At 34.3% G+C, this 25,745-nt stretch overlaps 1 protein-coding gene across 8 annotated transcripts in view; it reads right to left on the bottom strand.

Moving 5' to 3' along the window:
• The window catches only part of Rbp6 (RNA-binding protein 6), a 648,561-nt gene that overhangs the window by 127,050 nt on the left and 495,766 nt on the right, over positions 1 to 25,745 (bottom strand). For all 8 annotated transcript variants that reach the window (XM_089635054.1, XM_089635053.1, XM_089635056.1 and 5 more), the window contains one exon: positions 8,986 to 9,078. In XM_089635054.1, coding sequence (XP_089491180.1) covers positions 8,986 to 9,078 — 93 coding nt within the window. The remainder of the gene's footprint in view (positions 1 to 8,985; positions 9,079 to 25,745) is intronic.

Genomic DNA, 25,745 nt, shown 5'->3' with positions numbered 1-25,745 from the left:
CCACGGAGAGATGTGTTAACTCCAACGTATGCAAAAGGAAAAATACTGTTTATTTATGAGTGAGTTGCTTTATTCCGTTTGTCAGAAAGCTAGACATTCATATTCCAAAATGACGAAATTTTAATTAAAGTTTTATTCTGTGTTTATAGTTTGTAAAAGTTTTGTTATATTATTTTATAAAAATGTTATTAATTTAATTTAATTATATTTTTTATAATTAGTACTTATTTGTTTATACTTATGTACTTACCTTTGAAACACGTTGATATTTTTTTATTAAAACAATGGCATTTAAAAAATTGGTTATTTTAATTTAATTTCTTTGAATAGGGATTACTTGGGATAGGGTTGTTTGTGTTTCATAAAATTAGAATAATTCATCAAATTTCAAAGTTAAAATTCAAGTTTTCTGAAAACTCTATTCGAGTTCAGTTATGAAAAAAAACTGGCCAATTGTGATATAATAACATAACTTGAACAGAACTTTACCAGAACTTGAATTTGATAAATTATTAAAATTTTGTGAAACAATTGGCCCCTAGTATTAATGAACCAAACTGACACTATTAAAAAATAAATTATCATGCACACATCTATACGAAAAAGAATCGATGAAACATAATTAAAAAAAAATACAAAAATTAGCTGTCCTTATTTAAAACGCTACAAGGTTGAATACACTTGTAAAATGGTAATTATCTTCTTCTAGTTCCCCCTCTTGTCGGAGGTTGGATTACCAGCAAAATATTACTGCTATTGTGATATGACTTATCGTAGTTATTTACCATTGCTATCCATATTGCAGTTCAATTCTGCAATTCTGCCAGGATTTTCTTTCTAAAGTCTTGCGGATATCAATTATCTTCAAATTCGAGTTAGAACAAAAATATTTGTTGCTACCCTCTTCCAGTTTGTTTATTTAACATGTTTTTTAATATGTTTTTATAGCTCCATTAGATATTTAGACATGATAGCGTGCTTAATACTACGTGTAATGCATAAAAAGAAGCGCTGCAAAATTGGAAGCCAAATTGAAGTAATCTTAAAAGTTTAAACGCGGGAAAGATAAAAAGAGCATGTTCCATTTACTTCAAACGTTCATTTTACATATAACAATGTCCACGTACACGGTCGTTAAGGCCCTACACGGCGCAATTAGGTAAACAGAAACAGTTAGGAGCTGAGTAAAAATGTTTTTAATTCCGATGTCGGCCGAAAAATGAGGGGTGAAAAAGTTGAAGCTTCCCATGTAGAGGTATAGTTATTTCAGAATAAATCCCAAAGCGATTTCACTCGCTGTTCCATAGTTTAGCTGTGGGGGTAAGCTAGTAATTTTAAGGCCGTATTTTTAACTTGTACAAATATGCAATTTAATTAAAGTTTAGATCATTTTCTACTCGATTGCGTAATTTAGTGTCCGCTTGCCGAGTTGACCTTGTTTTCCAGGCACTTAGGGTTTACGGCACACGTGGGTGACAACACGCTTGTTAAATCGCTCAAAGTCAGGCTTCAACTTATAATTAAAGTATGCCACGGCGTTAAACTAATGCCCTTTTCCCTTTCTAGTAATCCGGGCCAGATTGTTCCAGGGCATTTTATATTTCGAATTTATTAACCCTCACGAGGCCAAGGGTTTAACTTTATGGATCATTAATTTCGAATATTTTGGTGTAACATCTTTTAAATTTGTTAATTTATTGTGCAAAGGGATGTTCAAAATCATTTTTTGCCACTGGAATATTTTTTTGATTATTATTTAAATTCGTTTGACATATAACCATTTATTTGTATTCTCTCAACTACTCTACTAGGCTCATGACCGAATCATGGAAGTCGTATACATTGGTTATATTATAGAAAATGTACTATATATATTTTTTTACATTTTAACTTAAGTACCTTAAATTTCTAAGTAAATTTAGTTACTTTAACTGGATAGTGAACGTCTAAATGTGTGTGTGGGTGGTGGTGTTTAAAGCAGCAATTTTTTCATGAAAATAAGTTTAGAATTTCAGAAACCGTGTTTTATGAAATTGGTTAAAAACGAAAATCTTTTGGTTTGAAAGGTTCTTTGAATCATAAAAACAATTATATTCCTAATAACAGAAACATCTCAACAGTAAAGCTCTCAGACAGGTGTGTTTCATATTCGTCTGGGTATTGATTACCTTTCACGAAGAGTTTTCACTGCCTGACGAATATTTAAGTGCCAAGAAAGGAAATAGACCTCTAGAAAGGTAGGGTGGAAGACAGAGCCGAACTGTGCGAATAAGTAATTGTAAAATATAATAATATTATTTATTTTATATTTTTATTTCAAGTTTTCTACATTATTTATTAATATCTACAGTTTAAGTTTGGTAGTTTTACAAGTAAATTATCGTAAGTTTTACACCGATTAGAAAACTGACGAACGAGTTCAGGACTTTCTAATCCGAATACCTCACTGGTGAGAAGGAACTAATCCGACACTTTATAGGGGCCATAAAACCTTCTGGGACCTCTGCGTCATTAGAGAAGGTCATTAAAGTGATGGGGAATTGTGGTGGGTCAAAAATCATCGCCATACGGCAACCTGATACAATGTATTTATGGCGGCCTTTATGATGCGGTTATTTTTTACGGATCGTTATTGGTGAATGCGAAACGGCCGCGGCCGAGTGAATTTCACTGAAATTATTATTTTCTTATGGGGCACTACGTGATTCCTTGATCGAGTGGGCACTGGCGATTGCTGTATTAATTCATCTACAACATTCAAAACGTCGTCATTAGGTCGCAAATGACTCTAAGAATATATTACGGATTGTATCAACATGATTTTAAAACGGCACATTGAATGTAGAAAACAAAGTTTTCATAATTTTTTAAACGTTTACTTCCGCAAACAGGGTTGAAAAATCTGAGCATGCAACGGTGGATGGGTAAGTGAAAACCATTCGCCCGTACAAGGCCCGATTTACGAGGTGCATTTGCGTGTGCCTTTTATAACGGTTAAAAATGAACTTTTTCGAAAGTGCCCCATAAAAACCGTAGAAAAAATAAGTTCTTATTTACATAAAATAAGAGAGCCGGGAAGCCGCGCCACGCGAGGAAGTCGCCAAAAAGAATATTTGATCGATACGCGGACATGAAAGGGCGGCGCTGTATGTGTGCCGGCTGTAAGTAACTTGACGGTTATTTACTTTAATGCTAGCAGACATTATGTATTCACATGATTGTTCTACTAATTATTTGAGTTATGGCGGACCAGCACGCACGCCACTGTACCCTGTCCCCACATCCCCCACGCCACGCTCCCTTTAATACTTTCCTCGATTTGTATTCTAGCAACCTTCCACCATCTTCCAAACACACATTCCTTAGCCGATAACAAAACGATGCTTTTCTCGTATAACTTTGGGCTAGCGGAAGAGGGAGCGCTATCGTGGCAAATGGCTCCTGGTCTGCGCTCAAATATATATGTTTCTGTTACAAAATAAAACGAAATCGCCTTGTCAGTAGAGAACCAATACGTTTAACATATTCACATGATAATTACATACCTAACTGCGAACATTCATAAGCAGACTATTGGATTGATATTGAAAAATATATTTACATTTTTAAGTCGTGGAAACGTTTTTTTTTATCGGATTTCATTTCATGTCCAGGTGGTGAATAATGAAACATTGTAGTAAATATATTAGTTTTGTTAAAATACCAAGTTCGGGGTTTTTGAAAGCTTAATCTCAATCAAGTTAAGTTGATTAATCTACTTTTAATTCTTTGCGGCAGACATATTTCCGTGGAACTGCTTGCCGCCACTAGCGCCAAGCAGCGGCAAAAAGAAGCACCACAATTATTGTGGCGGGAAAAATATGGATAGCTTTGCAGGAAGCGCCGTTTTGCAAAACCATAATTTTGAGCACAATTTGGCAAATCCCTTGACGGTGGCGCGGGCAGGGAAGCGAGTGGTAGTGGCTGTAGGGAATACCCGGTGCGGGGAGGGGGCTCAATCCTTCCGCGCAACCTATGATTCCTTTAATCTGTCAGTCTTCCATGACCCGTGAAATTTTAATGGATGAATGTCATCTCTGTTACTCGCGAGGTGCCTCGTTAGCGTCATCTCACTTTCTTCCGTGTTCTCGTTTTTTCTCAGTAGGAAAAACATGTGGGAACCAGAAAACGGTTTCGCGAGGCATAAAATACCGCCGTACATGTTTAGAGGTTCGCTTAGTTCCGGCGCAGAGGTCTCTTCTCGCAGGTTGCCTTGCCCTCTATGTATGGTAATCTGAATTCCATGTTTAAGTCAAGGTGGAAATAATCATTGTGAACAATTTTTAGTTTTTTTCGTTGTGAGTTGTAATGTTCCTTAAAATAAAAAAATAACATCTTTAGTTAGAACTAGTTCATGAAATACAAAGTACTATTTGTTATGTCAATGACAGGATGTGTGTGAAAATCTGTATAATATACAATTTTCACTGACTTGGTATTTCTATTTAAAATTCTCAATAATATTCCAAAATGGCATGCGAAAAGATTCCACCACGTAAGACTAGAAATCGGGATTTATTTTGGTGTTTTTGAGACATTTTCAATTTATCATTCATCATATACAAAAGATTGTTACTGAGGCAGTTCTATTATTATAATAAATACTGTATTATTTTTACTCTTAAGGCGATGCACTACGTAGTCATTTAAAATCATGTGTTTTTGGTTTGAAAATTTGGTCGCCTAGAAATGCTTCAGATGCTTTAATTAAATACTGCGAGTAGAATACATCTTGGCCTTTGAAATGAACGCGTATTTTTTAGATAAGTCTTTTTATAAGCCCAGAAAAAATAGTATAAAGGCCTATGAAAACTGCTTTAAAGTTCAAAATCTATTACTTACGAACCATTTTCTGTTATGGTTTTATTGTATAATGTGGAAAATTAAGTTATTTATAAAATGATCGGAAAAAAATTAAATATTTATGCCTGAACATCCACAAAATAAAATAAAAGGAACTTTTTGGCCATGTTTTTTTCTTGCATAAATCAAAACAGGTGGATGGTGTGAAGCGGGAATTTAAGCCTTATCGCCATCTACGTAAGGTGTATTATTGATAGCGGCTCGATTTAAAATATTACACGACATAGTGCATCGCCTTAATACGTAAAAGCCCCTAAAAGGGCGCTAATAAATAAATGAATAATATTTTCTCAAATACCCAACAGTTAATTTAAAAATAAACATCAGTAATCAAAAATTTTCCTTTTATTATTTGTAATATTTTATCCTTCGAGGGTTGAAATTAAATCGGCGATAAAACATAAGTTTTTGTTAACCTCAGATAAATAATTGCCAGTTCATAAATAAATTATTTCAGAATATACTTAATCTTTGGAATTTACAAATAATATGAGTACAGAAAGCGGACAAGTAACTAGTAGAACAGCAACGTCTCATCTCGACCTGCACACAACACGTGTCAGTACCGCGCGCCAGACTTTATTCCTCAAATATGGCAAAACTTCTAACCACCGAGTTTCCCTTCACATCGACGATACCCCGCCAATTGTTTAGCGATAACTCACTGTTTTGTTTCAATCCAGCAAAGTTTGGAATCATGCCTCTATAACCCGAGTTAAATTATTCACGCCGGAGAGGATTGTAGGAAGCTGTAACCGCGCGGATTTCTGCCGCTGTCTTCGAGTGCCGACTGTACTTCACTTCTCCACTTGCGGGGCTATTTCGCAAATCTGCATTTAAATCGGGGAATCAGCGAAGCGATAATGAGGCAAGTCTAGGACGTAGAGACTGGAGACACTTTGTCAAGATTATCGGACGAAATGTTAGTCTCCGTGCCCGTTTAGTGGTGGCGGACGTATCTCTTTCTCCACGACTCGTTCGGCACAAGTTTAGTTTCGGTTGACGGGGGAAAGAGCGATATCTTGTTCGTTGCTTATATTTAGTGAAGAATTAAGATCCTCATCGCGTACTAGCTGACTTTGTAACTTCGCAGCCTGAATGTTTTCCTTAGTTGGCGCAAATTAGTAGGTACTTTTTTGTCTATTTTAATGCGTATTAATTTTTGGCATACTTGTCAAATGTTGATAATTTTTATTAAATACTGGTGTAAACAAAGTTTGTTATTTTATTTAAAAAAAATCATAAGTTTAAGCAACTGGTTTGGTAAATTTTTCTGGGTAAAAATGCCATGTTTATTACATTATTACATAATAATATTCCTTGGGCACAAATAAATAAATAAAGGATATATCAAGTTTCGTTTAAAATGAAAATTATTTGGTATTTTAACCTGAAGTGATTAAAGTTGTAGCATTTTTATGATATTTGAAAAAAAATTAAAAGTATTTTGTTTTGTTTTCTAAAAATCAATTAGAAAACAGGTATTTCATAAGTTATGTAATAAATCTTAATATAATAATTTTTGAGAATCTGTATTACAAATTATTGTGACAACATCACCTCTAAATTAATTCAAAAGGAAATAAACTGACACAAACGAGATCTTTAATAGGCACATGTTCAAATACTTTGCGTTGCCCAAAATGGAAAGATCTTCCAATAATGGAATGTACCGATATTTCTATGAAAACATTGAGTTCCAAAACATTTAAGATATGATATTGGCATTGGTAACATTTGAAAAGAAAAGTAGGGCATTACGGTCGGTAATGGAGAGAAGGGGAAACGAAATGTTCCTAAAGGATTGTAAAAGAAAATAAATTGCAGATAAAAAGGGCTATACTTTGAGGAATAATTTAGTGTTTTGTTCATATCTTTCAAAAATATACAAACAAGTTTAAACAATTATATTGCCAAATGGGCATTTAGAATAACGTTATGTGTTAAGTAACGTCCGGTCAGTGGCATCCGGCAAGAAAAAACAAAGAAAACGAAACAACAGGAATATACGCATAAGCACAAAGCCAAGGTAGGAATTTAAAAAAAGTTACTTATCCACTAATACATTAGAAAAAATAGATTATGCAGGATTGCAAAGGAGAGAAAATAAATAAGACAAAACACAACACGACAAGAATTTCGTATTTTTGATCTTTTATGTACTTAAAAAATATTCTTTTAAAGCATTACTTTGATTTTTTTTATATACCGGCTGTTTTTATACAAATATGGAAGAGAGTTATAGAGTGCGTAGGCAATATAGTTAAGAGAATTTATCCCATATTTGTAGTGCGTATTGTAGTGAGGAATGCAGATATTATAGTTACAACCAGTATTGTGTATATATACTGTGTAAATTTATTATTGTTACGTGTATTAATAAAATAAAGCTTATTTATGTAGTTAGTTAGAAAGTGAAGAATTTATTTTACTATAATAAATACGAAAAAAATTAACCGCGTACACCATTTCAATAAACCTTATATTTAATTAGTATGAATGAAAGCAATGAACTTGGCCAGGTTCGCATTAACAAGCTTTTCTTACGGAGCCCGGCCGATTAGTGCGGGCAACAGTTTCGTTTAACCATCGCGTACATTATGAACATGTGGAGCCATTTCTCAGAATTAACCAGTGGGCAATAAAGAAGGATTTAATTTGCACGTAAGCCGCCGCCGGAGTTTTCGGCGATTAAAATTATTAATGCCCCCGAGCACACCTAACTATTTTTAAAGCTGGCAAATTGAAACGAAATTTTCTGGCCGGACAGTTACCGCGCGCCGGCCCTGGAACCCTAATCTGCCCATTACCAGTCCACGGGCCACGGGAAATTACTGGGAATAGACGTGCCAAAATACACTCTTTTTATTAAAGTGCTTAACTTGAGAACAGAGCGAGTTGTTTTTTCATAGAAAAGATTCCAACATGTTCATCGTTAGTAAAGCAAAAGTAAGAAAATATTTGTAACTTTCTAAAAGAAAAATATTTATTTAATTTAGAGTTAAATTTCAAAAGTAAATCAACAAGTTTTGCGTGGACATTCACTTCCTGAATAAAATTTAACTGAAATAAAACTCATTAGGTAGGTACTGTTAAAAAGAATGGTCATAAAATATATTTTTCTCAAGATTAAACATTGAGCTCGAATAATTCCAGGAAGGTTGCTTACATTTCTTAGTAAAACTTTTGTAATATTCTCTTCTGTAAGTGAAGTATGCTACTTCAATAAGTATACGTCTTTTATTTAATATTTAAAATTCCAAATAAGGGATTAACATGGGGGTTGGAGAAAAATAAAATAAAAGTATGCCAAGAAATCCTCGTACCCGCTGAAATTATTGACGGGAAGGTTCATCTTTATTATAAACCGAGACAATGGAGAACAAATCAAAAAGTTCTGAAAATAAAACCGATACTGGGAAAATAAAAAAAAAACTGAAAAGGGACGGACGCGAGACCGCCATAATAATTATGGAAGATTAGGGCTTTTATTGGGGATTTTCTTCCCCAGTATGTGTTAGTATCTCCATCTGCGCAACACTCGAGATTGGCAAAAAAACCTTTATCGGGAAACTTTGTAATTAAGCTTTCACATTGCTTACTATTCTCTGTAACGGTTTACCTACTCTACTTATCTATTTCTGAGCATGAACGGGGAACCAATTTGAGAAAAAATCGACTTTTACATTTTTGTTCTTTATACCCGATACAACTGTTATTCTCTCAAATAAATAACTTTTTTTATCGAAAGCACAATTTGATTATTTGTTAAGAAAAATACTTTGGTATTCAATTATGGTATTCAATTATATTAGAAGCAATTCTTTGAAAGATTTTCGTAAGAAAGAATCTTAATTTATTTATTATGGAAAGAAACAGTGAAAAATTTAGTGATGAAATTTAAATAAAAAACAAGGTATGTGAGGCTCAGATAATGTTTCGTTTGTTTAATCACCTTTACAATAACACCGTAAGCTAAAGGAACAGAGGCATTAAAGCATAATCACCTGTAACAATAACACCGTAAGGTAACGGAACAGAGGCATAAAAGCATAAACAATGCGAAGAGAATTGTGAACTTACCGGGCCGAACTGCTCGAAGTAGTTCTTGACGTCTTCCAGCGTCGTGGGCGCCGACAGCCCCCCTACGAAGATTTTCTTTGTCCTGGTAACCATCTGTAAAACAAACAACAAATTACAGTTAAATAAAATGTTAAATCACTCGGCGCGAGTATTCTATTTCAATTTGAGCCACAATAGCAGCGAAAATGCCCCCATTCAAATAATATATTGTTAGTTCTCTGAATGGACGCAATATGTATCGGGAATCGTGTCATTAACATCACAGAACGGAATGACGCACCGAGGCACTTTTCTACAGGGCGAGGAATATTATAGCCTTTTTACTGCGTAAAAGTAAACGCTCGCAAATCCACAATAAAAGCGAGCGCTCCGCGTTTTGCATACTCGAATCACCGAAGGCGCAATAAAAACTAACAGAGTCCGAGGGCGGGGGGAGTTTAAGGAGAAAATAAAAGCGGACAGAGAGTGGAGGGGACGTAAGAATAATTACCGTTCATTCATTATGCAGTCCTTATAAAGCGGGAGAGGGAAAAGTTTCCTTTTCTGAATTCAGAGGCCAGGGTTTATATCACCTCCGAGCGAGTTGTCGGGAGTCAAACAATTAACCACTAGTTACTTCCCAGGTATATTCTACTTGTTACTAGTCGAGGGAAATTACAGGTATTTAAGAAGTTGGTATTCAAATTTAGCAGTAGATGTCGATTAACTACAATGCGGTAGTTTGACAATGTCAGTAAAGGGAATGAAATGACTACTCGCTGTCAGTATTTTAGCAGTAGATGTCGATTAACTACAATGCGGTAGTTTGACAATGTCAGTACAGTAAAGGGAATGAAATGACTACTCGCTGTCAGTATTTTAGCAGTAAATGTCGATTAACTACAATGCGGTAGTTTGACAATGTCAGTACAGTAAAGGGAATGAAATGACTACTCGCTGTCAGTATTTTAGCAGTAAATGTCGATTAACTACAATGCGGTAGTTTGACAATGTCAGTAAAGGGAATGAAATGACTACTCGCTGTCAGTATTTTAGATAGTTTATTAAGATTTTGATCTAGATAACGTTGCGCAATTGCCCGTACTAATAAAATTTAATAGCTAAATACGATGTCTTATTAGTTATAATTGTTTTAATTATAAGTTATGTACTGAGAACGAGAATTTCATCCTGAAGATGTAAATAAGGACAGTTATCACATTCCTATTTTTTCTTCAGAGAAATTTTAAGATTACCGTTTTAACTATTACCGTTTCTCACTTCTGAAACCGCAATATTAAGTATTCAAAACAATTGACATTTTTATAATGGCGTGAAACTTGTTGGGTGAGACTATAAATTGTTAGTACGCTGGAATTAAAAATATAAATAATGGAACCATTTTACACCAAGACAAAGCTGGTACTTTGAAAGGTGTAGTAATGTAATTTCAACGCAAATATTAATGATTGTAATGTTTTAAGAATTGTAAAAAGAAAACGAGAAGTAATTTAGGTTGGAATTCAAGAGAAGGTAATTATTAATTAAAAACTTTGCGGAAGAATTTTTCATTTAAAAAAAGCACAGATGTTTGCGGCGTTGAAACAAGTTGAAAAGAATTGCTATCACTGTGAATGACAGAGAGCTTTTGTGATTGATAATGACCATTTGAAACCGGAATGAGGGTTCATTTGTGGGAAGCCTAATATCTTTCTTCTTCTGTTTTTATATAAAATCTCAATGCCGCAAATATTATATAAGGTAGATTTTCGTTTAAATCCTCAATTAATTGTAGGCACACCATCACTCTAATTATATCTTATATTTCATTGAAAATCTTGGAGTCGAGTTTTTTTTCTGAACAATTAAAAACGAAAGGCTATATTTATTAACCCTGAGTTTGATTGCATCATTGCGTGTTCCAATATACAAACTTATTCATAAAAAAACATAGAGCTAACTTCTTTTATTTAATCATTTTTTGAATGCACACATGTTATTCACTTTACTAAATTCTCCAATAGTAAAGTGAAATGGCTAGTTACATAGAGATTTATTGCCCCGTGTACATACTGTCCACGTGTACCAAAATTAAAGTGAAATTTATTAATTAATCCTTTTCCATAGTGCCATTGTTTATTTGACGTATGCAAATACAATCAAATTAAATGAAAATTTCACATTGCCGTCAAAGCATGACATAGTTTTTCTGACATCCCACTTGACTGGTAATCCAAAGAAGGTTTGCCCTTGCAAAGCGATTTTCCCTTCCTGGATGCCGCGATGCCGGGGCAGTTTCAAAACACATTCAGCTTGTCGTTAGTTCTGGGCGGATCGGGTGGACTTAGTCTTAATGTATTTTTAATGTTGATTAGCTTGAAATGAAATGTGATAGCCATCGCTGCCCCGCTGAACTGCTAATAAATCTAGCGGTTCCCCAAGGCTGATCACACGCTTGCGGACAATGGACAACGGACAACGGACTTAACAGGGCGGAATATCGCGGCTTAAATATAACCTAACTGGCTGCCTAACCTCTTTCGGTCGTATTCGCTAATGTTACCAGTGCATTTATTGTATTAATGCATGTTACTTGTATCGCTCTAGATTTGGACCTTACACGGACAAAACTTTTACCGATAAAAAAATATTGCTAATTTATTAAAATTATTTGTATTCCTGTTAATAACGGGAGTATGGGCTATTAACGAATGAATTCATAGGTATCCTAAACAAGTTTTCTCACGTAGTCCGAACACGTTCATACAAGTTCTAACATTTTTGCATCTCGTCCTGATATATTATTAAGACCAACGCAGGTGGACGAACATGTATTCAGATATTATTACGAATTTACACTTTATCAGGAAGCGACTTACATTCCTATTTTTAACAGGATGACGATTAAAGAGATTTTAGATAAATCAGTATTACTCATTTTTCTCAGTGTAGGCCTTTCTGACTAGAATATTTACAGAAACAGTGACACATCGTTTTGAAGTAATTGGTTTTTGTACTTTATTAAAAAGACTCTGTGTTTCCTTCCTCCTACAGCATGAGATAGTGTAGGCCCTGAGGGAAAATATTTTCCTCAGGGCCTTCTATGTGGGGTTAATGTAAAAAAATGTAATATCTCATGAAAATTGTTAATAGGTAACATATTTAATAGCCAGATATTTAAAAAAAAACATTACGAATTTCCATCAAAACCACTTGCTGCGTGGTATAAACACCGGCAATAAGCGAGTCAATAGTGTGAGCTGATAATGCGGCCTATTCAATTTTTCCACTATTATTAAAGTCAAGAAAATCCTCCACGACGCTTTTTCAGGTAGGCAACTGCATCCTTGGTATTTGTTTACCCACTGTCATAATGTCAACGTCTGTGAAATGTCTATCTAAAGTTATTTTCTTCTCGCTCGTTTTAGTCATAAAACCACGACATTCCAAGAAGTGAATATCCTTTTAATTGATTTGGAGAAGAGAGATCCCTGTTTGTATCATCTTTTTCTTTATCGAAAGCACAGATTTTCTTCGTCCTTCGTAAAAAATTCAAAAGAACTTTGAATTCTAATTACTGAATAACTAGCAAGCCAAATTTACAGGGAGATCCACACGGATTAGATACCATCAATATTTCAGAACTTTTTGCAGTCAGAACCCTGTCCTGGCAACCTCGTCTAATCTCGAACAAAGGAATTATTTCTAACGCGTATCGGCAAAAACTGGCAATAAAAGGAAAGTGAAAGTAAAAAAAGTTAGCAGGATAGAAGGAAGGAGATGGTAAAAGGCGGCAAAGTGGAAATTCAATAATATTTAGGCTACTAATAGAAATTTGGGATAAACGAGCTTCGCGAACGTGCTCGCTGCCCCGACAAACGAAATTAGAATGAAACATAAGGCCCGTCTCCGCGACTGAAGTGATCAATGAACTTTGATAAGTATTTTCGCAATCCGTTGTGCTTTTAAACTCAAATACTACTCAAAACTGCCCCTTTTTCTCATTCCTAAAACTTTGCGAAATGGGATAATGATTTCACTTCAGTAATTTAATACTAAGAAAAAGGCACAAAAATATTTTATTAATTTATTTTTGATTTCCTTATTGAAATTAGCTATTTTTTTCTTATTCTATTCTACTTCTGGTGACCTCTTCTTCTAGTTGGTTATAATGCGAGTAATTTATACCCTGCAGCTTGCAGCCTGGAACAACTCAACAGATTTGCTCTCTAATCAGTTCAATAGTACGAGTTAATTATATTTGACACTTTCTCTAAACATATTTGACCAATATACATAGTGTTAATGTATTTGATTTAGCGGAATCGTTTTGTACAAACCTTTAGGGCTGATTTTATAGAGTCTTTGATATTTTTTGAAGCCCCGTAACACAATATTTCACCTAAACGCGGACATATTATTATTTGTCCCAAAATTCCTCCAAAGGACGTCGCCTGGTGGCGTAACATAAGACGCAATATATTTTCAAAAAATGCGATGCTCACTGTGAAAATTTTCCCTTGATAAATTGCCCAGTCATCTTTTTCCCATAAAACTCCTCGGATTAAATGGCATTTAGTTTTGTGGGTGAAAAAATAATGCCGCATGTAAAAGCCGCACGAGATATTGTTGTAGGAGGTAAACCTTCAGGGGTAGTCCTTCTCTTGCTTTATGGTTCCCTGCCCAATTTTCCTTAACACATGGGGTTGAATAACATTCCTATATTATCTCCAATTAAAAAAATTTACACCCTCCGTACGAAAATATCAACAAAAACATAATAATTAAAAAAATATAATTCTAATACGGAAAATGATTACGTATATGGTTAATCTCTAAAATAACGATTTTCTGATTTATCTCTTGTAACAACTTAACACAATAATGACAAAATGAAACAAACACTTAGGACGGGTTGTTTCGGAGGATTTGAACAATTCATCAAATTTCAATGTTGATTTCCGGGTTCTCTGAAGGATTTTTTCAAGTTTTGTTTTTATTTCAGTGTTGTCAAGCAACTAGTCTATAATGATATAATATCAGAACTTGAATAGGACTTTCACAGATCCCGAAAATGAACGTTGAAATGTGATGAATTTTTCAAATTCTCCGAAACAACCCGTCCTTAGTTTTAAACCACTTTATGTTGAGGTATATTCGTCAAGCCACAAAGCGTTTGCTTTCTTCGATAATACAATAATGACAGTTGATGTGTAAGTTTTAGTCATATGCACTATAATAATAAGTATCGCAAACCCGCGAAAAGTATTACAGTATTTTTAATTTTATTTTATTTTTATCTAAAAATAAGGTAAGTATATATAGAATAGTATTTACATTGGATTTGTACACATTATGAGATTTGAATACTACTCTTTCATAGAAGCATTAGTTTGTGGTCGTAAGAGAAGTGAACAGTACATTATTGTAGTTATTTATAAGTAACTAATAATATGTTAGGTACACGTACTATGTGTTGTAGTAAGTACATTGCATTGAAAAAACAAAAATAATTATATTAAATATTTGGTAAATGTGTAATATAAAATATGTAAGTAGTTTATACGTATCTAAAATAATGTGATAGTAATTAAACGTGTTATTATGTGTATATTTCAAGAAGAAATTGTAATCTCTGGAAAATGAGTGAGATTTGGATTGGGTGCTTTACCGCTTGCCTGAATTCTGCAAACGAATATTTGAAATTTGAAAATGACAATTAATTTCTATGCAAATCCGAGATGTATAGTTCATTGAACCAGAATTACTCACTGATGGATTTCTTCAAAACCGAAATGAATGTACATATGATGATTTGTCAGCAGTAAACGTAGCATATTATTGTCAATGAATGATCGCTCATCTACATATAAGTTGAACATTTCTTTATCGACCAGCTGTGTTAATGGTAAGATCGTAACATAGAAGATACTCTTTAGCGGTGGTCGTTAAGTCACGTCACAATATTATTTATTGATCAGCTGTGTTAATGGTAAGATCGTAACACAGAAGATACCATTTAGTGGTGGTCGTTAATTCACGTCATAATATTATATATTGATCAGCTGTGTTAATGGTAAGATCGTAACATAGAAGATACCATTTAGTGGTGGTCGTTAAGTCACGTCACAATATTATTTGGAATTTAAAAAGATTTCTAAAATTATTTTATTAAATTCTAAATTGTATTCATTGCCATAAGAAATTGCGAAATATTATTTCTTATGAAAACAGGTTGCCTTTTAAACATTTTTACCGTAGGTTTTATTTATTGGCTGATGGAATTTCATACGGTATTGTTATTTTGCTGAACGAACACAAAAGGTCAAACCGAAATAATTATTTATTTAAAATAAAAGCACGCAATAAAATTCTATTAAATCGGAATTTGCTTATAATTCTGTTAAATTTGATACGCCATTATTTACGTACGAGGGTGGAAACGGCCATTAGGGTTCTGCAGATAAAAATGTAATACCCTTACTTCGACAATAGATGAATTAAATTTGATGTCGGTCGTGCCTGGGTCTCTGTTAAACGATAATATTCGCTCCAACGGATGGGAAAAAAAAATCATAAAAAAGAAAGTCAAAATTATGGAATTTAATCCCTTCACTGTGAAAAAACGTTAGACTAGAAAATTTCAAACAATTATTATTATTGTTTTTAAAACGATTTTTAAAAAAATCATTAAAAGTTACTACATTTGTCCGATGTTCGCCTTTTTATCGCGTTGAACAAATTAAAATATAATAAAAGTTATATGGAGTTCAACCTTTATTTATGATGGTAAGAACGATATTTCAACGCTTAGAAGTTAGTTCGTGATAGAAGAAACGGAGCGAGCTGAAATAAGTTGCTTACATATAATGATAAAAATCAATTTTCAAGACGCTTTGGCTCACCGTTGTAGAGTTTTAAATACTTAATTAAATACGCTGTGTATTTTTGTAATCCGCAAAGGGAAAAGGATAGAGAGGCGATGACATCTACAGAATATCGGCTAGCAAACTGCTCGCTCCACTGGCACTGTGCGTGCCATGATTCGGTAGTTTGTTTGAGATTTTCATTACATTAAAATGTATGTAATTGAAACGTGTGGTTGCGAGAGTTTTTGCGGTAAACAGACCCAAAAGTTGAAAAGCCTATGATCCCATTTCATGAAAACCGCTACAAGTTATTCCCGAAGTAGATCTACTCCGAGAAGAATAAAAAATTAAGGGAAAACATGGGAGGTATTCTGTCGGAATAAGCGCTTGTTGTATTTAGAGGTGTTTCAAACCGATAATGTTGTTTGTGGAAAACAAGGAATTCGTTATTAACGAAAATATTTTTCTACCCACAAATTAACATCGAGGAAGTCCCTTCGGGGGTAGAACGAAATATTGTTTTATTTTATTATTTTCTTGAAAACGGCTTAAAAGGATTCAGGCACGCGATATCTGTAGGGCGCTTTTTAAGTTGGTGGACAGGTAAATATTATTACTGGGTCGTTACGTTCCTTTTCATTTAGTTTCCAATGAAATGAATTTGTTTAGTAGAATTAAAGTTACATAAATACACAATATTAACTGAATTAGAATTGTTTAGGTGCACCCACGACGTAAAAGTGACAGTTTTAACTTCAAATGCTTACAGTACTAAAATATAGCGCTATAAGAAAAAAACTGTAAGCCAAAGAAGAATTATACCAATTAAAGCCCACCTGACACCTTATCTCAAAAATGTCATGTCAGGACCTGAGGCACTTCGCACCGTGGCCTTTGAAATAAAAATCTACATTTAGGCATTTGCGGTTAAAAAATATATGAGTGCGAGTTGAATGTAAATGTTTCCATTAGGCAGAGGGCTGTGGGTGCGTGGGGGTGTGTGGGGCGAGTGGGGAGGGCGGACGGAGGGCTCACCCCGACTCCCTCCGCTAGCGAGGCTAATCCCATACCGCCAGGGAAAAAAAATGATATTTTCGCGATTCGTTATTTTAATTTCTGACACTTTTTTTGTCCGGAATCAGAATATTCGGGGCAGTGCGGCGTCGCCGTAGAAATGTGTCCTTTAGGGAGTTTCATTTACGTTATTAAATAAAATATGAGGGTGAATTTTTTTACACGTTTTATACTTTTGAAATTTGAATTCCTACATACAATTTTCAGCCAAATACAAATGTTTCAAAGTGATACGGGGGTCTTATTTTGAAAGGAAATAATCAAACCTTCGTTCTTCATAATAAATTTCAAAGGTAATTCATTCACCGAGAAAAGTGCTTACAAATTAAAATCGTTTTTGGGACTGCGAGATGTCATTTCGACTTCGTACTGAGAATACAACAAAAGGTAGAAATAATCTTACAAATGAATTAAACAAAATGGGAGGAACCTCATGCCCTTATTACCAGCTTGTTGATTGTTAGTGACAATGGAAAATAAGGTTTTCTTTATATACAACTTTTGTTCAAAAATGTCAAAATGAGTGAAAATATACAAAGTAAATTTTTCATATTAGAAAATAATGGATTCAAAAGAAGTGCATTGAAGTACCGGAATGGATTTTAAACGGAAACTGCCAACAGGGTACAACAAATAGTCGGCGGATATTCGAAGAGTTATTTGGGAGCGCGTCACAAATCATAGAGGATCGGGAATTCATGTGCCAGTATCATGTGCCATATTGAGGAATTGTTTCACTAGAGGAGCGGGTCATCCGGGTGTACAAACAGAATCACACCGTTAACAAGGGATAAACAAACGAGTTCTCTTGGCACCTAAAACAAGGGTAAACAGGGCAAACAGGGCGAACAGGGCAAGGATAATCGACGATCCAGGGCAATACACACAAGTAGAGGTTCGAGAGAGGGTACTTGCTCCGTCCGGGCTCAAGCGGCTAAGCTCGGGATTTTTTGGCTCGGCAAAGCGCTCCAAAGCCGCTGGCGGCAAAATATAATTGAAAAGTGTAAACTGAGCCGCATTCATCAGAGGAAACATTTGGCGGGATCGGAGGATTTAATTGAAAATGTTATTATATTTGGACCATTCCCGGTAACGGGATTTTCTTCGTCTTTCGCCGTTTCCTTCATTTATGATATTTTCAATCCAATAATATTTTGGAGATTTCAAATTGAGTTGTAATTTATTTTTTACTATATTGCCGATTCCAACGATCTTTTGATAAATAATTACCTAGAGATCTATAGACGTATCCGTTCAAGCGCCAAAACAGAAACTGAAAAAAGTTAATTTTTTAGCGACTTTAGTAAATTTATATAATATACACCAAACTTAATTAATACACTAAAAAAGGCTTAATATTGAAGCGAAATTTTATCTTGAAAGCGACTTGAAAAGTGCCTATCTACAAAGGTACTTGCAAAACTGATATATTTATGGTCTTTTATTATTAAACATACATTTCATAAAGTGCCCAAACCAATATAAATAATTTTATTTACTTCTTCTATACGAGTAATTGAAAATTTACTTTGTGGTGTCATTTTAATTTTAATAAAAACATAAATTTGAATACACAACTATTTAATCAAAAAAAATTAATTATTCATATTACCAGTTTTTTTTTTTAATTCAGTAGACATTAGAATTATAAAATTTCAAATTCATTTCAAGTTCAATTATTTAATTCGAAAAATCGTCACGTGATAACCATGCAATGATAACATAAAATTGAAAAGCAATTCGAGAAAATTGTTTTAAATAAACAATTACCTACGATGTGAAAAAATCAAATATTCCATTTGTCGATAAACCAATTCGTCCATTCTGCATCACTAGAAATTACAAACTCTAACCAGTACAGATGGCCAGGCGCCATTTCAAAGAGAATATAAAAAACTCGAAAATTATTCTTCAATTTTATAGTTCGTACTTTAGTCAAAGGAGAATGGGTGAAAATGTATGAAACATCTATTTTATTTTATTTTAAAGTTATTAATACGGCTAAGGTTTGGTAAAACCTGGGCCCATCCATCAATACTATTGAGTCACTGCTAACAAAACCTGGGCCCATTCATCAATACTATTGAGTCACTGCTAACAAAACCTGGGCCCATCCATCAATACTATTAAGTCACTGCTAACAAAACCTGGGCCCATCCATCAATACTATTGAGTCACTGCTAACAAATGATTGATATACAAATGGAGAGGTTATTTTAAAGTTATATTATTATATTATTTAAGGTTGGGTTTTTATTTAAAAAAAACATTAAGTTAAAGTTACAATGAAAGTTTACGTAACGTAACCAATTAAACCTAGTATTTTTTCTGTACCTTTTCACGCCGGGCAACTCAGGACATCGGCAATTCAATACACTTCAACACATTCAAACACAGAAAATTGATGAAAAAACTATGTTAGGTTTATATATACTTTTTTAACGCTTTTGATGACTTTTTATCATTTTTCTAAAGAGTGTTGAATTACCACAATCCTATAAGTTGTCATGGAACCATATTATTTATATTGAGGGGTAGGCCCAAAGGTTTCCACTCTCTTTTGGAAGAAAATCTAAAAACGAAATATGTTGCTAATCTGGGTTCAGACCAATGAATATCAATTCACTCAAACGTTTAAAATTCATGAACCGTGGTGGTAAAAAATCGAAACAAAAGACCGATGCACCGAACAAGCGAATATCAATATCCGGCGAACGGTGGCGAAACGGGAGGCTGATTCTGTAGCCGTAGTCACAGCCAATGCCAGTATCTGCCGCCAGACAAGTGTGGGCTCTGTGCACTCTATACTCTAAAATACTCTATTGTAGTCTATGGTGTGGGAGCTTATCTGTTTCACACCTCATTAGGTCAGGCGCGGGGCATAACAGACGCAATTTGTAACAATACTCCCCCATGGTGCCACGATGTTCAGACACCTGAATTGTGCATCGTTACAACTATTTTCAAAGCTCTATTATTATTACTTCAAGTACGCATATTTTTCCTACCACTGATGTACTATATTCATCTATTTCGGATGGAAATGAGGCTTTTTATTTTGTTTTGCCACTGGAAATAAGATTTAAAATTTTTATTAATTATTTCATGCCTTACACATTTCTGGTTCTACCACCCTGCTTTCAGGGTCTCAAATTCGAAATGGGGTCTCATCTTTTATTTAAAAAATAAAGTACATGATGATACTTTATATCCTGATAAAAGTTTCTTCATTTCTTTGGTTTTGAAACATGTTGATAATTTTTATCATTAATGGTAGTAAAATTTATTTTTATTTCCTAGAATTTCTAGACGACAAAAGACGTGCAAATCTAATGATGCAAGAGCTCGGCGTTACAGAGCTTTCGCTGCTTCAGCTCGCTTTTCCGATGTTTAGTTAATGTGAGGCGAAACTTATAAAAAAACACACTACCGCTTTACACAGCGAAAAAAAAAAATTCTCCATAAACCATACATTTATATCAGAACTTCTGTTTAAAGAATTTAAAGTCAAAAACTAAATGCATTATACATGTACCAAGCAATATTGTAAATTTACAAAGATAATATAAAACTGAACCGTTTAAAAAAAAATAAAAATCATAGATAAACTCTCCCAATTCCAACACATAAAAAAAAACAATGCAAAAATTCGATTTTACAAATAAAATTTTACAATACCTTGGAGAATTTTTTTTTAATTCCATACCAGAAATATTCAGAAATAGAAAAACTAATATAAAACATTTTAAATTTAACTTTAAAACACGCAAGTGTAGACTAAATGCTATAACGTAAACAAACAGATGCCAATAATATAGCTCAGTTTAATTAATTATACTATGTTAAATTATTAATAAGTTACATCATGGTTAATATTGTATTTTACATTGTGTAAAATTATTAATATATTGCAACATTTTTTTTTTGTAAATGATTGAATATTAGTTTTTTGGATAAACATATTAAATAAATTGGTATGATTTTCTGTTTCGAGAATAATCGTAGTCTAAAATAAGTAACTTTATTATTCAGATAAATGAGAGGAATCGTAATCTTTTCTCATTCCGAGGAGAAATAAAAACACCGTGATCAACTTCGTCAACCTATTTGAACTTGATTTTCGACGATATTACCATCTTGAATTGAAGTTGGAACTCAAAGCACAAGTTTGAATAAATATATTTTAATTTGTGTAAGATCAAAAAGGAGCTATGATTCTGCGCTGCTTTACATACAAACAGGTTTATTTAAAGGGGGACCACGATGTCCTATAAAATAGCCTTGATTTATTTCTAAAGACATTTATTCCTTGAAAGAAGGCATTCAAGTTTACAAATAAATAATGCTTCAGGAATAAACAATTAATAGGTGTATTAGTGCGACTTTAGTCGGTTGGATTTCATATTTAATTAATTGAGAATATGAATATAATTTCCAATTACAAATAATCACTGCTCGTTGTAATATTTTTGTTAATTCCCAAACTTAATTTTCTTTATCCTAGAGAAGAAATCATTGGTTTTGAAACATTTCATTGATTAAATAATGGAGCAAAAAAATATTTATTTCATTAAAAAAATATATAATAGGAAAATTTATCATTTTTTTCTGAAAACAAGATTGTCGATTTAAAAAAAATTATTGTAAATAATTGTACATAAGTATATTTTAATGAAAATCAAGCAGAAAAGCATGTTTTTACTGAGGTAGAAATTGAACTCGAAACATCCAGAGTTCAAAAACATTGTCAAATACGTAGGTAGATATAATGCTGTTGTGGTAAATTTATATTCACCGTGTGATAAAACTTCTAAGTTGTATTATTCTTAAATTCCCGCTTGTAATAATATGGAAATATATAAATATTTCAGGCAACTGCGTAGCAATGTACAACAAAATGTTATTTTGACAACGGTTACGAAGAAAAGTGTTCGCAAAAAGCGAGAGCACGAGAATATATATTGTTTTTGCTTAGCTAGCTAAAAATCTTAGCTGGGGTCTTTGAAAATTCCGAGAACGAGAGGAATAATTCAAGGGAAGGAGTGATGGGGTGAAATGACGGCATTTATTCCCCATTGTGACGAGGCAGAGCCGCCGCGACGCGCGACGCCACGCGCCATTACGGCCCACAACTACAAAGAGAACACAAATGACGGTCGTATGAAGTAATGCTTAGTACAATTGGATTCATCAGCATTAAGATAAAATTCGTCCACGTGGCAGATTAGGCGACTCTCAAAAATCGCGCGGATTAAATGGAATTGAAGTAATTTTGTTTGATTGTTTGATAACACGAAAAGGTTCCCCTCCGATGTTGTGAACGCGTTCAGAAACTGTAGTAAATAATTATTTTATACACTTTCACGAACCCAATTGTTAAAATAAAAATTAGATTCTGCCGTATTTTGAACAAACAATGATGTTCCCGGGAAAGACAACCGCTTTTACAAGAAAGAATATTAAAGAAAATTATACCCTCTAAGGCTCCGGGCTCTAAGGTTTTGAACCTTATTTTAAGTCGCGTCTTCAAAAATGAAACTTTATACGACTGATTGCAAAATTATAAGATCTTTGGGCAAGAGCTGAACTCTTTTTATGTGGAGAAAGGTTATTAAATAAAGTAAATTAGCATTTTCAGTAATAAAATGAGAACGCAACATTTAGAGAACGTTAAAAATAACAATTAACTAATGATACTAGCTTCTTAAAATAATAAATTAATTGCACACATCTAGATAAGGCGTTTAAAGGTCAGAAGTTGGCAGCTCTAACGGTCTCCATACACTATACTCTGATGAAGATCCCTCACTTCACTAGTGTAGTACGAGCTACCTCTACTTGCAAAAGCTTTTTCTTTTAAACTTTTCAATACATCCACCATTGTGTTGATTCACACACACGCGCGCCTTACAGGGATTCTATTAACTGTGTGTATTTTACGAGCGTGTATAATGGGTCGTGTAGACGAGTTAGCTTACGGGTCCCTACATACACATACAAGACCAAGATAAATGGCGGATAAGTAGACATGGAGAAGATTCTCTGGGTACCTACGTGGAATGTATTCGTAAAGTTGCGTGCTCATAACGCCATATTTTCGCGATGAAAAAGGAAAGCGAGAAAATAACACAAATACCATAGTGTGCAGAAATATGTTGTTCGGTCCACGTTCGCAATAAATGCCCTTGTAGACATAATGAGAAATCGCTGAAGCATTGTAAGCTTTATTAACCGTGCTAAAGTGTTTATTTGCTACGAAATCAAGAATAAAATAATCAGCATTATACTAATCTTTATAGAGTGAAGCAAGAATTCATTAATGAGCATGATTATTTTGTAAAATATTTGCAGATAAACCATTTTATAGCATTTACAAGAAAAAAACATATAATTGTTTGGTTCAAGATATTGTTGGTGTGTCGAAATAATATGAAATGATTAGATTAGTTGTTTGGTTGGTAGGTTGTGTGGATTGTTGGAAAGCGACCCTTCACGCTGCTGTAGTTGGCGGTTAGGGGGTGGCAAGGTACAAGAGCCGGGGAGGAAGCTGCCATGTGTCAAAAGGCGCTGACAAATAGGTGATTAAAGACCAACTCCGCTCCTCGGTATATTAATGGTCTGGCCTAATATCAAACATGCTTTGTGCCGCCGGATCTTTTCAACGGCTGCGGAAGTATCCAAATGTCCTTCCATATAAAACCGGACATGCTTGTTACGACTCTGTGTGTGTGTGTGTGCGTCTTGTATCTCTAAAGATTTACTCGCTTTTTGGTTGATTAAGCAAGAAGAAAGATAAACCGAGATTTGATAAATCTACGTGTTTATGGACCGTGTACTAATGAAGTTTTTCTTTACTAAATAAAAGACTTCTGTAAAGGGGGAATTAAGTACGCCAGTATATATGTAGGTAGGTACCAATTTGTTTTGTATCCTCCATCTACATCCCGGAATAAGTTTTGTTTTGGAAAGCTAATCATTAATCAGGAAAAAAACATAAACCTAAGAAATATATGAAGGTTATCAGAGGAAACAATTATCTCCAACTCTTTATCTTTGATTGAGCTTAGCAATGTTTAAAAGTTTTCTTTTAAGAATCTACTAAGAAACAGTTCTCACCTTTTTCTTTCCTTAATGCACAATTATGAAAAAAGCGGACGAAGATCACGCACTGTATTTTTTCTGTCAAGTAATCACTCAAAATTTTCACGTGAAAGTTGTAAAAGTTTAGTGTTCACATAAGGTAAATTATATGGCCGAATGCTTTGCTAAGAGTCGAGAAATGAACTGACGCACTGAGACTATTAAAGCACCGCATGAAATCAGGGCAGAACCGACCCACAATCGTAACTAAATACAAATATAACCCGACGCCGCATAAAAATTTATAAGCCAAATGGTTCCCCTTCTTTTGCCATTTCGCAACAGGCAAAGCTTTGCGTCTCTTTCCGATCGTTCCGTGGAGCCGAGAGGGGAATAAAGCCGAATTATTAATTTCGGGAGAGGAGACATGCGAGTGGTTTCATTGGAGGCGATTAGATGGAAGGAGCTACCCGAAGATGTATTCTTTTATGATTCGGTATAACGATGGTGTAGTAAGTACGTACAAATTACTCGTTATATCACGATAAAACTACTTAAGCAATGCACGCCGTTATTGAGTGTACATTTAATAGTTGTTAGGTACTACCCGGCTTTGATTGAGATTCAAACACTGCGGGACTTACGTGTTTTAAAGTTGACACAACTGATCAATGACTATCAATATACGGTATATGGTTGTTTATGAGTCGTGTAAAATTTATAACACGTTTATTAGTAAGGTATTACTGTATAATTTTTATTATTTGAGTGGGTTCGAGGACTGTCATTTACAAAGAGAAAGCTATATCCGAAAATAAAGAATTTTTGGGATGTTTCAAGGTTCGCGAACATTAAATGTACTTTCTTGATAAATAATAAACAGCAATAAATAATATATTATTTAATCATACGTTTTTGTTCCTTATAGAGAAATTGCCTTCAGGAACACGAGCGTTCTGTTTAACACATGTATTGAGAGTTGATTCGACAATTTCCACGAACCACATAGTTATTTATACGGCGTATCCAGAAAGTAAGTGTACTGAATTTTTGTAGGTTACAAATCTTTTTTATTGAAACAAAAAAAATTATATGGTTACCGTAGTACATATGTAAGCTATTTTTCGACATAGTCGCCATTCCTCTCAATGCAGGTGGTGAAGCGGGGGATCAACTTTTTGATGCCTTCCTCGAAGTGGTTTCCCGCCAACACCTTCGTCCACCTTTCCACCTCCTCCTTTACCTCCTCGTCGGTTAAAAACCTTTTTCCACCCATGTACAGCTTCAGGGAGGTAAAGAAATAATAATCTGAAGGTGCTAGGTTAAGGGAATGCGCGGGGTGGTTCAGGATATCCCATTTAAACGAAGCAAGCAGTTCCTTCGTGGCGTTGGCCGTGTGTGGTCTGGCATTGTCGTGCAGCAGGCTGACTCCCTTTGTCAGCATGACTCTCCTCTTGTTATGAATCACCTTCCGCAATTTTTTTAGGGTCTCACAGTATCTTGTAGAGTTGATGGTCTCCACTTGAGGCAGATATTCAATCAAAATTATGCCTTGACAGTCCCAAAACACGGGTGCCACGATTTTCTTGGCTGAAATTGTGGTTTTGAACTTTTTGGTGGAGGGTGAAGACGTGAGAACCGTTTTTAAACTCGCGATACCACTTGTACACACTCGTACAATTCATAGCTTTATCACCATATGCAGTTTTAACATCATTATAAACCTCAAACGGAGGTTTTTCCTTCCAAACGAGATAA

This window comes from Hesperophylax consimilis, chromosome 8 (genome assembly GCF_061612785.1).
Source record: "Hesperophylax consimilis isolate HC1 chromosome 8, BYU_Hcon_1.0, whole genome shotgun sequence".
In the NCBI taxonomy this organism is placed as follows: Eukaryota; Metazoa; Arthropoda; class Insecta; order Trichoptera; family Limnephilidae; genus Hesperophylax; species Hesperophylax consimilis.
Note: the sequence above shows the minus strand (reverse complement) of the source record. Positions and strands in the feature narration are given on the sequence as shown.